Genomic DNA, 17,635 nt, shown 5'->3' on the forward strand with positions numbered 1-17,635 from the left:
CGGACATATTTTACAAAAATGCAAAGTACCTAAAGAACAAGCCGAGGACTGTTACGAATTATACTCATTTCATAATGCTACACAATGTTAAGTGCGAAGTATAATATATGTTGAACTCTTCTCAAATCTAGTGGTCAAAAACTCACGTAACCAGAACAAGTGTTATCTCCGTCTTTCATCTTTGTCCCTCATCCTTTGTCCATTATCTCATCTAAATTTCTTGCTGAAGTTCTTTATCAACGGGTTTCTCTCTGAAAAATTTTCATTTTGTAATGTTTATCTGCAGCGAGGATAAAGTAATTTTCGATTTTCTATCTTGCCCTAAGGCAGCGTGTTCTGTGACGGTTGATTTTTCTGCATAATCCAATCGAATAGCGGCGCTGTGTTCTATGACCCTTGTTCTGATTATTCTCCCAGTTTCTTTATCATAGATTTTATCGCGCGTCTACTATTAAATCTGGTACGAACCTTCTATCTGGATTTGATTTTTGTACTTCAAATTCTTCAAGGACTCCCTTATTATTTTCCTTTGCATGAAGATCGCTCTCATGTTGTTTTTAAGTAATATCCTTGATATTTTGTCCGTGGTACCTTCGATATGTGGCATTTATCAAAATAAAATAGTGTGTAAATACTTTATTTGACACTTGTGTAGATTTTTCTTCCTGTTTCTCTTGGATATCGATGGCTAAGTTCTAACAACACGTATCTTAAAAATAGCAACTTTTCAGGAGAGCAAAAAACGAATTTTTTTTTATTCGTATACTGAAATTAAAAACCAAAAGTTAATAAAACTGAAAAAGAAGCATTCACTTGCAAACAAAGAGTTGTGTTTTGCTTGTATTTTATTTTTGTAATGTTAATACTCTTTGTTTAAGCTATCTGTCTCAAACAGGCCGAATTTGAGATACGTGTTGTTAGAACTTAGCCATCGAAACACTTTATCGTAAGTTTTGTACTTAATCTGGTATAATATTTCCATCTGAATTTGATTTTTGTCCTTCAAATTCTTCAATGACTCCCTTATTTTCATTGGCTGGAAGATCGTTCTCATATCGTGTTTAAGAAATATCCTTGATATTTTGCTCATGGTAACTTTGTAATGAGGCATGGATAAAATGTCCATGATGTATATATATATGTGAAATGCCACATAAGAAAGTCTAAATCTTGTTCAGCAAGTTCGAATTTAATCATCTTTTCATCAACTGCGGAACTCATCCTCTTTCCCCGCCGTTATTCCTAATCCGCAAGTTCACGATTACATACATGAGAGAAAAAAGTTTCCAATCGTGAATTAAAAGAATTTTTTCCCTCAGCCATGGGGGCCCCACGTTGTCTTTCATGAATCGCATTTCCAAGATATGGTATTATTTCTCCCCACACGGATCTACCAAGTTTTCCCTAGTTACGGGTTCGGCGAAGATCCAAAAAAGATAAACAAGATAACATGTGAAAGATACAAGAGGTGCCCGCCTTAGGCAATTTCATAATCATTTGGCCGGTATCTTCAAAATCCGGAGGCTACGAGAGAGTTTTAATAGGACAGGTAACGATACGAGCCCTTCTTCATGAGAAAAAGATATTAGTTGGAATTCTTACCATAACCATCGATACATCTCCTGAAAAATTCTGCCCGTTTACAGAGCCTTAACCAGTGACGTGCAATTCTTGTTACACTGCCAGTGACGTGCGGTCTGGGAGACTGCAATAAATCAAAAATTCATAAAATATTGCTACGCCATTTTTATTGTTCTATTTAATTTTTCGTTGAATGCTTAACTATTTTAAAACTTATATTAAAATTTTTACACTCCCAATACGAACCAATTTGGCATAAAAAATTGTGATTTGAAGCAGGATCAAAAACTGATGCCAAAAACACTTGAGTTATAATTATTATATTTATGTATCAATATTTCGCCAGATTAAAAAAAAAGGCCTTAAATGTTAAAGTTGGAAGGCTAAGTAGTAAGTAGCCATGAAATTTATCCCGCTTATTCCTTTTCTTGATGCATTCTTAGTAAGTGACGTGCGGTCTCGCAGACCGCTAATCGAGTTCAATTGCAAATTTACAGAAATTAATAAAAGTAACGTTGAATTTTAAGAGTGGGATGTCCTTGTTATGCAAAAATATGAAGCTAATGAGAATTATAGATATTTTTAAATCTTAATTTTGAAAATATTCATAATTTTATAAACGCAGCGGTCTTTCAGACCGCACGTCACCGGTTAAGGGTTAATATCCCCTGCATGCCTTCGGTCTGAGCATGTACATCAAAGACTTGGGTATGGCTGAGGTAGCTGCATTAATATCATAGTTTATTAGGCAAAACTAAGCAAAACGATTTAACACAGAATACATCGAAACGGCAGAATGAAACTACATCGTAGTTTGACCGAGAAATGAAGTCAACACCACGTTCAAGAAATTATCATAGCATGCTTCTATATTAAATCGAAGCTTGAACGTGGTTGAGGGGCTCCATACGTATTCATGTACTTGATAATGGCTAAACCGATTGTAATTTTCAAATAAATTGTGGAAGTAACGAAGTGTCTTTCATTGCTAATAAGTTTCTATAATTCATTTTCCTTACTTCCCCATGGTTCATCCGCCGTATACGTTTATTGATTTGATTTAAGTACATGGCTTTCTTTAATGGAATTTTTCTTTGATTTTTCTCGCCTTTATTTTTTTATGCATATTTATTTTTCAAGTGCTTCGTTTTGCTGATAATCATTCATTTTCTTTTCCAAATCGTACTCAGTGATTTTTAATCATTCTCTAAATTTACCCTTAATGCATTTCAGGACCTGTCACCAAATTTTCAAAGCTTCTATTCATCACTGAGCAAATATCCATCCACCTATCCCGGTCAACATTGTACTACGCCCAACACCAGTTATTTCACAAACTATTTTCTAGCTCATAACCATATTTTAAGCCCTAAATATCTTCCGTGCAATCTTGGCCTATTTGACACTACATTTGAGCACAGAGAAAATATTACTTGCCTTCACAAGGTCACTGTACTTCGTAAAGAAACTTGGGATCTATTCCGCGATTATTTCCTTACACATTCACACTTGATGTCTGCCGTATTCCTTACATCTAATTTTTCAGGAAGTTACGGTTCCAAGAACCAACATAGGTGTATGATCCCAAAATTTTTATTCTTTATTTGTTGAGACGAACTACCTCTGCAACCATCTCTCTTCTATATACCTAGTTTATAGTTACCTTCTTTGACTAGATTTTAATTATTTATACGTGAAAACTGTTCAAAATATCATTGTAGTACTGCAAGTATTCCTAGGTGACTGCTAAGATAGGGATTGCATCACGAGAACTTGGCACGCTCATTTACTTTCAATTAACGTCGATTCCACAGAATCAGGGTCCTTCAATTACTTTAGCGGATTTTAAAGATACGATGAAATCGCTAGTTAACCAAGCAGTAATTCTCGTTGACAAATAACGCAGGAATGTTAGCGTAGGTACTAGAAAAATAAATTCATGACGAGTAGACATAAGAGGCTAGTTTTTACGTTTTTTCGTACGTAGATGGTCACAGAAGTAAATTCAAATGCAAAAAAAGAAACAATACTTTACATTTTCGTAAGATGCATTCATTAGAAGTCATTTTTATGTATATTTAGTAAATTTCCTGCTCATTGTTTTGACGCGCTTAGACTTAAAAGTGACAAAATATTGAGCGAAGAGTGTACTCCGTGGGCTTTTCGATATTTTTGCACCATACTGAACACTGAATTTGCTGACATGCAAAGCTTTAGCATTGTTGATATTTTTTTTCTAGATTCGGCCGAATTTTTATCTTAAATGCAGAGGATACATTAGATGAGGTATCTCACTCATTCACAAAGCGTTTATCAAGACTTCGATAGGTGAAGGTAGAGCCTAAAGCCTTAGGTGTATCAAATGCCCACCTTTAAATGATGAGATAAAATTCTAGCCTCTGAACTACCTGTGATATGCCACAAAGTTCTGAGGCATTTTAAAGTTTCTTTTATAAGACTATAGATCCAAGCGTATAATAGAATATCCAATATCTGAATTCAGGTCTCTTCAATTGTAAAAATAATATATATTGTCTTGGTCCAGGCAAGGTTGTGACTGCATCCTTCTTACACCTTATCCCGATCCCATCTTTGACATATTTGGATATAAATTAATAATCAACTCATAAAAAAGATAAAGTAGTTTCAATGAATGTAAAAAATAGATATATCACAAAATTAAAATATTTTTGGATCATAACTTCGCTTCGGTTTAAACGAGAATAAAAATTTGATTTAAAAAATAAATTTAAAAGTAAAAACTTAGATCCAAAGTAAATATTGTATTATAATACAATTTGCAATACCATAATTGCATATTTTTGCGTAAGGGAAAGTGTGTGTACACTGTGTGACCACTTGCTTTAAATAGAGCTTGTAAATATCACTCAATTTATGGTGACCATTACTATATTGTAGCTACAATGTGAGGAACTTATAGGGTTTCTTCCGCGATAATGAAATATTCATGGTATCAAATCCATTACTATATGCTTCTACAGATTATAAATGTCCCTTTCTGATCTCTGAAAATACAGTCATATGACACTTCAATTATAGCCCAGACCTCTGACCACTTTATATAAAATCTGTAACTTTGATATGGGTTTTCTGCCAGCAAAGTCAGGTTATTATAAATCATTTTAAGAATTTCATCATGTCCGCCTTTCAGCGTTCCCCTTTTCAGATCGGCATAGGCCCATATTCTATCAATGGACCTTGCTCCGTTCCTCCCTTTATCATCATCCTTCTAAAATCTCTGCATACTTCTTTGACCCCCTGTTTTTAATGGCCCTTAATTACCTATGCATTATATTTGGGGGAGTGCGGTAGCCTAGTTGATAGAATGATAGGCTACTGATCGAGGGATACCGGGCTCAAATCCCGTGTTAAGCCTTCTGACGCCCCTAAAAACAAAATCCTCCAAGTGCGAGGCGCCGTAGGGAAAGGAACTGGCCTACTGCAATTAATGTGTGAATTTTTCACTCCTATGGTTTAGTTTGGGATGAGCTCAATCCTCAATCCTATGATAGCGAAGTTTTGGGTTGAATCTCTCAGTGAGTGAATACTCTTTTCGTCAAAAACCGCTATGGGCGTACAGAAAACGTTACACAGACATTAAGCGTATTAGGCGAGGACCGCTGGAGACTCGAAGGCTATGTGCCAAGCTATATTGATTGAGCAGTTTGGAATAGATACCTTCAACAACGTTACGGAGAACATCACTTTAGAGATTCACTACATTCACTAAATATTTCCACGTCCAACAGGAACGATTTTACATTTTTTTACAGCTGGTGTCCACTGGCTTAAGGGGTAGTATGCAGATGACGATAAATGTAATGCATGTTGCAAATCTGAAATCAATCAACTAGAGGATATGAAATATAGTTAGATAAAAACTGAGAGCAAATTCTGTCAAATTCTATCCCTGAAATTCCTTAAGGCCGCTAAACACGGTGAATGATCATACCATCATTCACGAGATCATGCAAGCAAGTATGGAATATGTTCTAATTTTCATTAATGATCATTTGCATGACGGTTCATTGGCGAATGTATCCATTATGCACGGCGAATGATTTCATTCACATGATCACTCAGCGTGATCACTTAGCATGATCATTCGCAAGATCATTAACCATGATCATTTGAATGATCATTTAGCATGATCATTCACCGTGTATAGCGGCTTTTATACTGACTTTATTTTGGTGAAAAATGTAAAAAGTCTTCACTGAAGATTTGCACTGCAGATTCTTCCGCTTTCACCTGTTACGGCGCATTTATGGCCCGCTGAGAGTTTCTGGGGGTAAAGAGGGAACAGGATAAGACACCCCCAAGGCTTCCTTCCCCTTAGTAGATTATAATGGGAAGGAGGGCGGATACCGGTGGCATCAAAAGTTTCAGCCAGGTGGGGCGGTGAAAGATAAAAAGGCAGCGGCGGGGAAGATGGAGGAGCATGCCAGCATTAAGAAGGTAGGCGGGGTCAGGAATGATGCGCCCGTTGCCATGAGACTGCCGCCTGCGATCACCCACTGGGCGACGAGAATAAACACGCTAAGTAATGAAACTATGTGTGCATACAAAATCCATTATGGTGATGAGAATAGCAAAAATAAATATGAGAGCGAACTTCATATCTTAATTAAAGCTATCGTGGCTCATGATGATTGAAAGATGACATACATGTGTAGGCCACGTGGTATATCGGATTTTTCCCCAACATTTCGCAGCCGACTGCTGGTCACTTCTTCAAGGGAATGGCGGTGGTGTTTTGCGCTTCTGACTTTTTATTTCAAGTAATTATTGACTTGATAGTCAGCAGGCCATACCTAGGTATAGTGCTCTCCATATTTATGAGAAGAACGCCTGTGTAATGCCAGTGACAGGTAGGGCAGAGTCAAGAATGGCAAGTGAAACGAAACGAAAATGTTTCGACACGGAGCGAAACAAAAATACGAGGTCTCGGTTTAGTTTCGTTCCCGCACGAAATAAAAATTACCCGGGACGAAACTTTAATCACGGGAACGAACCTAAATTAATCGAAACTCGACTGCTCATGGTCAAGTTTCGATCCCAGAAGTCTAGTTGAGGGGGGAAAGAGGATTTTCGACCCACACGTGTGACATGCTTGTAGAGAAGTTAAAACATTGAGCTTAAAAATCGAATGGCCTGTTTGCGTTCACAGTTCTGCTGTTTGCGGTAAAAATATAAGTGCCCCATCCATCTAATGGCGGTAGACCGAACCTCCACTTCATTCAACCATACTTCGTACTCGGTGAGTAGGCCGAAACTAAACTGTTCGAAGGTGAAGCACGCGGTCCATCCGGTGCGAAACATTATCTGTGCTTCGTTTCGTCCCAGAGGCTTAGTTTAAGCCTGAATCACACGATCATTTTTTTTCGTCGCGAGAGTGATCACTATCGTGATCACTAGGCGAAATGATCGCCGCCGGCAATTGTTTTTCGCGTTCGCGATCGCGATGAGGATTCCCACCGCTATTTTTCATCACTAGTCCGGTCGCTTTTTCCGTCGTTAAAACCGTCATTAAAACCCCATATCAGCCAATCGGAACGCATGCCCGTATGGAGCGATTGCAGCGCAACGTTTGACAATTGTGAGAACGACATAGATAAACAAACACGTTATATATTTTCGTGATGCGGGTCCTATGACAACGAGCTGTGATATCGGAAATGATGCGAAAAGCGACGGCGGGAGTGACCGTGTGATTCAAAAAAATGATCACTAGAGCGATCGCTTTTCGCGACGGGAAAAGTGATCGCGATAGTGATTACTTTCGCGACGAAAAAAATGATCGTGTGATTCAGGCTTTAGTTCCGACCCGTAGTAGTTTTCCCTCCGATTACGTTTCGACCCTGAATTTAGCTCCCCGGGTTTAAATCCATTTCGTTTCGTTTCTACATTTCGCTCCCGGGAACAAAACTATTGAAATTTTACTGGTTTTGACTTTCGTTTCACTTGCCAACCCTGGGCAGAGCAGACTGATGACCATAAGTTATTTCATTCGAGTACTCGACTATTCTAGTGCTCTAATTTTGATGCAATCGAACAGCCCTCGGTGACGGTAAGGTAAGAGTAATGCCAACTGCTGAGAAAGACGAGTGAATCTATGAGTTAGAGAGAGGGCATGAGGAGGATGGGAGGGGTAAAGACACTTCGGAGGGTGAAGACTGAAGAGACGTAGCGGGGGGGATAATAGAGTTACCGAATCCCTTTTTCCCGGGTAAGACCGACGTGGAATACTGATTAGGGAAATAGGGGGGATTAGCAGATGGGAGAGACCTGATTCCCCCGCCGATCCCCTACCCCCACTCCGTCGTATTCCCGCTTTATCTACAAACCCATCCCCTCCACGAGCTCCTCTTCAACGGAAACCTTGAGGGGGTCCTCACCGTCTCCACCTCGCCTGACCCCCCCCCCTCACATGTCTTCCCCTCCTCCGCACAAATTGGGTCCCTTGCGCACTGCAGGGGGTACGGCGACGGAAGAATATTTTGGGCTAGTGATGGCGGGATATTTTCACAATTCTGGAAGTATTTTTTTGGGGTCCTCTGCACTTCCAACCCAGGCTTCTTTGTGTCTCCACTGTAAATAAGTTGGATGAAGATAAATATTTAAATGAAATGTTGCAATATTTCCACAGGATTTATTCTAACACGACGCGTAACGTTGTTATAAAAACATTATAAAATGCAAGGCAATTGAAGAATCCGAGCTTTTCCCGGTGAACAGCATAGATGAAAGCTTCTCGGGTTTCCAACCAACGAAACTTCGACATACAGTCCGGCCGCCGAAAGTTGTCCGTTGACAGCTAGAAGGGGTAGGGGGCAAGGATGCCAGGTAAGAAAGGGAAACACAAACATCACATGTAAAAAAAAGGGTTCCGTGACGAAAGCAGCCACAAGGGACGACGAGCGTGAAGGATCCAAAGGAAGAATCCTTTGTTTTGGCGATTCGCAAAAAGGGCTTGTTGTGGTGGTTCAGGCTTGTTTCAGTTCTTCATATGCATGTGACAACGTTGTATGACTAAGCAAGGGTGTGAGGTGCATATGGGGGAAAGCGATTGGTTGCAAAGCATGTTGGCGCAGGGTTCTCCGCCCCTACTTTTAAAGTGCCATCGGACAATTCTCGCCAGGTGGACTGTACACATGCAGACCCTGACCCGGTTGGAAACCAGAAAAACTTTCATCCATGCATGACAATTGATAGTGCTGTCGTAACGACAAAATACATTTCGTTGTGAATCTCTCAACGAAACGTCAGCCTATACCATGCAGACTCTTTCCCGGTTGGAAACCCGAGAAGCTTTCATCGATGCAAGGTAATTGATATCGCCGACGTAACGACGAAATGCGTTTCGTTGAGAGTCTCCAAACGAAACGTCGGCCAACACGATGCAGACCCTGATCCGTTTGGAAACCCGAAAAGCTTTAAAAAGGTTAATATGTAGATGTAAATATAAAGCGTACATACTGCGTGGTTCGTGGAAGAAAGTTTTAAATCTCGGGACCACATGCCAAATACCTCTGAAGGTAGCTTGCAGGATAATATGTAGATGTAAATATAAACGAGCGCTTGCGGTGGCAGCGTAGTTACCAATAGCTAGGGCCAGCACTATAACCCCAACTTCACTATCACAATGGGAAACGAATATCATATCCTAGAAAGAGTCCACGTTCCTCCCAGTACATTACTCACTCAACAAGCGTTGGTAGTTTTCTAAGGGTATATACGAACAAAGTCACTCAATAAATGTGAGCCCTAACCATAAGATAAGACCACCATTGAAAACTTCAACTTCAATACTACAGAAGGAAACATAAAAACCTCAGAAAATACTTGAGGAAAGCCATTATCATTATCCTAATACTTCTTTTATGAATGTTAAATTTGATGGAACTTCCAATCGATATAAACAATACTCATATAAAGACTATCGTCAGAATCAGCAAATTAGACCCGATAGGAATCACCTGATCTGGGCATTATACATTCAAAACAAGCAAACCAGTAATTTATCACGTTTGTATTTAGTACGAGGTTTTTCTGTACTAAACTTTGCAATATGCGATTCCGCCCAATACAATATAACTCACTTGCCTCGCTACTGGGAAAAATGTCGAACAAACGATGAGGATGTTCTCATTCACAACTGTAGATGCTCAGTCTTCGTTGGAAAAGGGCGATGCACATGTGCGTATGAGAATGAAATTTCGCAATCTTAAAAGCCTCAAACGCACCTTCAGTTATTCCTAGTCTCTACGCCATTGACTACTAATGCCAAAGCCTCCAAGGCAAAAATAAAATAAAAATGTTATAAATATCAGAGGAAAAATTAATTCAAAAAATTTTTTTCATTCACATGGAGACCGAGAGTCTATTGTAGTCAATTTCATTTTTTGGTAAAGAAAGCCCCCTGAACACCTTGATAAAAAGACGAAATAACTTATTAGCCTATCTTGAGACATGATGGCCTGATGATGCCAATAGTCGAAGGACAAGTAGATGGCAAGAACAGAAAAGGAGGATTGAACAAATTACATGGAACAGGTGAAGAAGATTAAAATATGTAATGTGTAGGGTTGACATGATTAGCTAATATGAGATTGAGTGGAGAGCTGCGTCAAACCAATCTTAGGATTGCTGGCCACTGATGATGTTGAAACCTTCAGGAGCTTTCCGACCAACTTCTTCGTACGAACTAAAACCTTTGGACTCCATGAATAATATCCATAAACATCCGTGAGTTACATGTATAAAAAATCAATACCGACAGAAGATAATTTTAGCAGATATCAAAGCGATATAAAGTTTTTCGCCACATTCTAAGAAAATCATTTCGTGAGTAAAATGCTCACTGAGGAAGTAGACTATAAGGAATTTAAGAGAGGACAATGTGTATATAGGACTTACAGAATGATGAAGGAAAATAAGAGAAATTTGTGGAGAGCTCTAATAAATAAAAATACGGAGAAAGACGAGAAAAAGTGCCGAGGTCATGGTCCACGTGGTAGGTGTATTAAACAGATTACAGAACCCGGAGCGGTCACGTCTTTGTCCTAAAATTACCTTTTCCGTTCGCAACGACAGAGCCAATGCTTCGACTGCCTCTGGTTGATGGCTTTGGTGCACCTTTTCCTCCAATAAAATATATTAAAAAAATGAACGGTAGCGTGGTAGACGAGTTTGGAGAGCAAAGAGAGACCCCCTCAAGCCATTGAAGTAGATGCTGCAACTGGCCGCTTGCCCAATGGCCAGAGAGAGGCGCCCATACGTTGTGCGGCAATGGCAGACCTCAAAGGTAATTCTCCTCACGTATGATTTCATGGAGAGTCCAAAAGATGCGTCCCGAACAAGTTAACGTTCCGACCGAGATGTTCCTGGCTTATTCCGGAGATTTTTTTTAGCTGGATGTCCAAAGGGAAGCAGAGTGAAGGCGATAGAACAAAGGAACGAAATCTCGGAGTGTAAACACACTTCTTGGAATGAAATTAGATTTCCGAGCGGTCATATCTCTTTCTGAAATCTTCAGCTTTGTTACGCTTCAATATGATCCTCTTATTTTTGACCCCAAAATAGACCATATTTTCTATTTCATTTATTCATTATATTCATTATAGGAACAGTCGTAGTAATTTTCACACCTATTTATTTACTATCTCAACCGGTTTCAAAGTTTACTGCACATGTCATTTTCAAGAGCTGTCTCTTTTCTCATCAGATAAATACCTACATGAGGAGAATTACTAACACTGTTTCTATGTTGCTACCATATACATGCTATAAACTAAGTTCGTCCACAATCGATCAAATTCGTTGTATTTAACATGTAAAAGGTTTTGGATATTTGTTCCTCGCCTGGAATTATTTCAATAAAATCACTAAAAATTCAGTAATCACATATTTTGTTAGCTAAAATGCAACGAAAATTACTAAAGGCTTGGCTGTAAATAGGTGCAAGCGTTGATAGCACGTACCTAATTGAAATCTTAAACTAGGTTTAGAAATATCATTAAAACTGGCAGTCTACATGATTCGGCAGGATTCTTCAGATATTATAATCGCTAATTACGAAAAATATATCGGCGCAATCGACCATTAATTTCATGATACATTATCGGCAGTTCCCCATAACCACCTGTATCGGTATCCTCAGCCATTTCAAAATGCTTATACACATATCTAGGAAAGAATGAGGAAGGCGAGATAGATAAATATTATGTTCACCGATATAGACAATATTTATCACTATTTTTTTCTGCAATTCATGATTGCTTTCAGCTTGTACACGAATATTTGTCAATTTTTATTCTTACGTAGAACCATCCGAAGAACCATATTTATAGAATAAACTTTTCTCACCTCCTCAGTTCATAAAATATTTATCTCCGCACAACAGCATCTTTGACGACGATGTTAAGTCAACAGGCCCTCTCCTGATTCATGAACAGCCTTATATTCATTGATAAGGTTCAATTCATTAGTTATAAGAGTACGTGAAAATTACGACTATAAGCTTGTAGGCATGATGATAGCATTTTGGCGTTTCCACTCACCAGGTGTCATATTCTTACCTTGAAAAACACCTGCACAACCATGATAAAAACAGAATTAGTTATTTCCACACTTCAATTCAAAACTAAAGGACCGACCATGGTTTCAGCATGTTTCCCACATTTTAAAGTACCTGCAAAATATTTCGTTGAGACACGTGTTAAATGTCACCTGCTGTTCAACTGATAAGGAGATGGTCCTCTTTCCCACGAAAGATTCATTTATGAGTAATCACCGGGAAACTTTATGAACTTTGATTTCCATTCCGGCAAATTTATAATGTAAGAGTGAAATACGTTAGCAAAATCCATTTTTTTGAAAATCAAAACAATTTTTGGAAATCATAACGATCAAAAAGATAAAACACTTTCCAAGACTTTTTTTTTACTCAAACCGTTCATCGATTTCTTTAGCTACCCGGCCTCGAGAAAAACTTTATCGTGATTTCGTTCCATAGAATAGTGATTCTATACATTTCTTAGTTAATAAATTACAGATATAATAAGATGCAAGCCTCCTATATATTTTACCTTATGCAACCATATTAGAGTTTGGAAGCGGTAAGAGTGAAAAAAGTCTTCGGACTGGACGTTGTGGTCACTTCATGAGATCTACACGTTTATTACGCTTCAATATTTAAGGGTGTTTCCTTTCTTATGCGAATTCGTGAATAATAAATGAATGGGTATCCTCGGACAGAGTCAACATTTAATTATTATATAACCATAAAAATCAGTAACAGGTCAATACTAGCCAGGGGCGCCGACTTATAAAAAATATTGGGGGGCCCATATCGAAGGTTTTTCCCCGGGAAGAGGTTAAATTCAAAGTGTGTCGCAGCGCCGAAAAGCTGTCATGATTCACACCACCTGATTTAGTTAACCTGCTTAACCTTATAATTATTTGTTTTAACACATTGATGAATTTATTTTAAAAGGTAACTATCGTCAAACATGGGAAAAAAATTACCAATTTATTTTTGTGATTTCACAAAGCATAATATAACTTAATTATTTTCTTGAATTATTGAGGGGGCTCCGCCCCCCCAAACGAATCTTTGAGGGGGCTCGGGCCCCCTCAGGCCCCATGGAGTCGGCGCCACTGATACTAGCGCAGGAAATTATGAAAATGTCGACTCGCTGAAGCATTCATGAAATTTCACCTCATTCCTTTTAAATGTCAAACACCTGCTTACGGCAGGCACAGACCTAATTTCGAACCTCATTCTTCATTAAGTATAAGAAGCTTGCTCTGACGAAGATATGTCAAGGTGAGAAAACCTGATGATTTTTTTACCTCAATCAATCAGTTACGTAGCAAAAAATTATAAAATGATTTTTTTACAAATAAAAAATTTAAACCTCAAAAGTGAATAAAACCTGCCGAGCATTCTGGGTCAACACAGGAATACGACACGTTCAATAACATGAATAGTTTTTTATCAAATTGAAAATGAGAAGCTCGAAATCTCTTAATAAACAAAAACTGAGGGTAGCATAAAAATGATAAGACTTGGAACATTCAGCAATTTCAACGTTATCCTAAATGGCTTGAGAAAAAAATAAAATTATCGAAAAAACGATGGTCGACTGAACTATTACCACTTGCCGAATTTCCAAGTGCATTTCAAAGGCAAACAATTTTCGTGATAATATGAGCATTTTGGTCTAGAAACAAACAAAACAAAGTTATTCTGATAAGAGACGCCAGGCAACGTTGACGTTCGTACACTGATCAAACATAATTTTTTATCAGCAAATTATTTTTCAAATAAGTAACTACTGAATAAATACATTTTTCGCATACAAGACCACTCAAATTTAGTGTTATCAAGACTTTAATGCCAGCAAAGATATTTTATATGCTTAGCGAATGAGAGAATTATTTTGAACAGATGAGAAAATTTAATAATTTCAAAGAAGAAGCAATGCACACCATGAAAAAATTATTTGAACAGGATTGTATTATTTTTATCAGGCTTTCATCTTAATTTCACAATAAAATAACGTATATATCCAAGGCAAATAATTTTTTATCAAATAAGTAACCACAGGTTAAAGTCATTTTTCGCGTTAAAGACCACACGCAAAATCCGTTTTGGCCCTATCTTTATTCAATCTACAACCCCTTGATTCATGACAAACATAGTCTTGTCAACAAAGAAATTTAATATGCATACCATGTGAGAGACTAAGATTATTTTGGACAAATGAAGAGAATTTGATAATTTCAGAGAAGAATGAATGCTCACCAAGAAAAAATCATTTGACACGCGATTGTATTATATTTATCGATCTGTCTTCTCAATGCCACGATAAGATAACACCAAGTGTTTCACCCTTCGGTAGCAACATTGAAAACAATACCCATCTCCACCATCTGGTGAAATATTAAATTTTCTGTTTCGTGGATATCGCACTCCCGAAGGAAGATAGTGTCACTTTTTTGTGCTCGAGGCTATGTGCAGCCGAAACCTCCAAGGGGATTGACAGGTATAAAAGTGGGCGATAGGGGACTCGAAGTCGAGTTGAGGTCCCAAAGCTGAGCAAGGTAAGTCGACATCCCATATCAATTGAAGAAAATGTTATTTTCAACGTAAAATCCTAAATGTTAAAACGCTACAACTACTTCTAAAATTACTTCTACACGAATTACTTTGCTTATTCTCGTCTAATGATTCATAATAATCAGTGCTCAACAATTCTAAGATTGGTTTGACTCAGCTCTTCACTCAATTCTCCTATCACCTAATCTTATCGCACCAATGTATTTCTTCTCATTCACATCTATCTTTACCTGTTCCATGTATTTCATTCGAGGTCTTCCGTTCTTGCCATCTAAATATTCCTCGACGATTGTCTTCATCAGGCAATACTGTCTCAGGAAATAGCCTATAAGGTTGTACCGTCTTTCTGTAAAGGTTTTTAAAAGGCTTTTCTTCTACCCTACACTTGTAAGAACATCCTCATTACCTACTCGGTCGATCCATTTGATCCTCATCATTCTTCAGTAGCACCACATTTCTACGGCCTGCCTACCCTCGATTTCTTGCTGTTTCCATTGTCCATTTCTCACTTCTGTAGATTAACATACTCCAAATAAGTTTTCACTCATGATCTTAAATTCATAAATCAAAAACTTTTACCACTCCTCCACAATTTCCACGCGTTTCAACCCACGGAGTCATCGTCAGTTGCAAGGACTCTTGTTGTGGTTTTAAAAACATATTTCGGTGCAAATTAAATAATCGAGGTCATACCAATTGATGTCAATCCACACATTTTCAAAGATTATCACGAGCTATGAAATTGGAGGTTACAGAAATATAAGTGGTAAAATTACTAAAAAGTAGTCCTAAGTTTGATTTACGATGACTGATATTCAACTTCACTGCCGTTGATCATCCTCATATGACTCTTATAATCATAAAATTTAATATCTCTGGCCAGCCTTTGTTCTCTATCTTCTGCACAGTCCAAGAAACATGATAATTTAATTTTCACTGTCACAGCTTCCAGCTTAGGAACGTACTAAGATATTTATTTTTATCCCCCCATTATTGTTCCTACTCCCAATATGTGCGGTAATTGATATTAACTTTGATATATCTTCCGTTACTCATGAAATCGCTATGAAAATGTCCATTAAAAGATCATTCATCAATCTTCGATCGATGAATCATAAAGCTACTTCGATAAGTTTTATTTTCACTGGCTTTCAGTACCACTTTATTTACTAGGTAGTTCTCCTCGAGATGAACTTCATGAAGATTTTTGCTAAACTGTATTCATGTATTCATTACAATTAACTAAAAAGATATGTGGAAACCATATATATGCTAATAATCTATTCTAATTTCAGATGAAGCTTCTTCTTCTCTTCGTGGCCGTTATCGGCTTGTCAAGTGCTTCAACCATATTCCACAGTAAGTATACCATTCTCTCACAAGCCTTAACAAACATAAGACAAGCAATTTTCAAAATTGATCAATCAGCTTCAAATTAATCTAAAGCCATCACAAATACGTCACATTAAATTTCAAAAACGTCCAATTTTTACACCATTGTAATTTTTTAAAAATAGCCGGACTTCTTCGATTAGTTCGCAGAGAATATTTATTTTGTATTGTCCGCTATCCGATTTGAGAACCAAAATAACATAAAAATATAATATTTTCAACAAAATTTGAATGAATTGGAATTCAGTGATTTTATGCATGAATATATTAATTCAAGCATTCATAACCATATTTACCGCACAAATAACGTTCACTTTCTTAAAGAAAAATATTAGTCCAATAAATATTTTATTTTCAATGATAACAGTAGGTTTAAAACACTAATGTTAAAAATGGGTCAGTTTTTTCTTGAATTTAGACGACAGAAGTAACCTTGCCTGTCATTAAAACTTTATTAAATGGTTAATTAGTTGGGCTAATCAGGTTTGTAACACAAATGTCTACCAACAGAAGAGCGCAGACATGAGATACAGCCTCTTCCAGCATCGGTCAAGAACTTGGATGACCTCCTTCAACAGCTCATCAGTTTCATTCCTTTCGACAAGTGCAAGGAGATTGTCGACTATTACGTTGCCAACGATGACGACGTGAAGCAGGCTTACACATTCCTCCTTTCGGAAGAATTCAAGATGCTCACCGACAAGGTGATCGCCATGCCAGAATACCAGGAAGTGAGTAATGATGAAAGTAATGCTCCTCATCACTATACCCTATCAAAAAAAATCTTACGAATTTACGCCAAATCTATTTTTTTAAATAGTAGTCTAAATACTGGAGTATAAGGGTTAAAAGTAAAGCAAGGATACTATGATACATAAGAAATTATAGCTTTGTGCCCTTCGAAAAGGAAGAGGTGTTTGATGTCTTGCAGTTTGCAGTCTTTCATACTAAAGAGCACACATATCTCCCGCTCCCACACTCCTTTATATATTACGCTAGCAAGAAAAAATTCTCAAGGTATATGGAATGGACCCTCGTCAAAATTTTCTTAAATATAAAACACAAAAAAGTTTACTTAATTAATTTCTAGTACGTCAAAATTACGGGGTTCGCTCCATTTACCCTGAAAATTTCAAAATGATTGCTTGTGCACTATATGAGTAATAAGCCACGATACGGGGCATAAATCTACCGGTAAAATCGGATATATGCGTCCCCCTTAATGCCTTTTTCCAATGGGTCATCACCAGAATGTTTAAGAGGAAACAAAATGTTGATATCTAGTAATTGAAAAATATCCATTCGTGACTTAAAATCAATGATTTCATTCTAATATTTCTGCTAAGATACCTTCTTACATTATATTTATATCGCATCAAGCATTAAGTAAAAACATTCTCCCCCAATGAAATCACTGCATTGACCTCGAAAGGTTTACTGTCGATCTCACTTGGAACAAAGTAAATGTCAAGTCCCCTAATGCAAGTGACATCTGTGCACTCAGAAACAGGTCTA

At 37.6% G+C, this 17,635-nt stretch overlaps 1 protein-coding gene across 2 annotated transcripts in view; it reads left to right on the forward strand.

Moving 5' to 3' along the window:
• Nucleotides 1-14,621: 14,621 nt before the first annotated feature.
• Nucleotides 14,622-17,635, forward strand: part of LOC124168887 — a 28,520-nt gene continuing 25,506 nt past the window's right edge. Inside the window, exons 1-3 of one of the 2 annotated variants that reach the window (XM_046547263.1) lie at nucleotides 14,622-14,712; nucleotides 16,024-16,087; nucleotides 16,631-16,851. In XM_046547263.1, coding sequence (XP_046403219.1) covers nucleotides 16,024-16,087; nucleotides 16,631-16,851 — 285 coding nt within the window. In that variant the 5' untranslated portion in view covers nucleotides 14,622-14,712. The remainder of the gene's footprint in view (nucleotides 14,713-16,023; nucleotides 16,088-16,630; nucleotides 16,852-17,635) is intronic. The other variant, XM_046547262.1, reaches the window with a different exon arrangement.

Source organism: Ischnura elegans, chromosome 12 (assembly GCF_921293095.1).
Source record: "Ischnura elegans chromosome 12, ioIscEleg1.1, whole genome shotgun sequence".
In the NCBI taxonomy this organism is placed as follows: domain Eukaryota; kingdom Metazoa; phylum Arthropoda; class Insecta; order Odonata; family Coenagrionidae; genus Ischnura; species Ischnura elegans.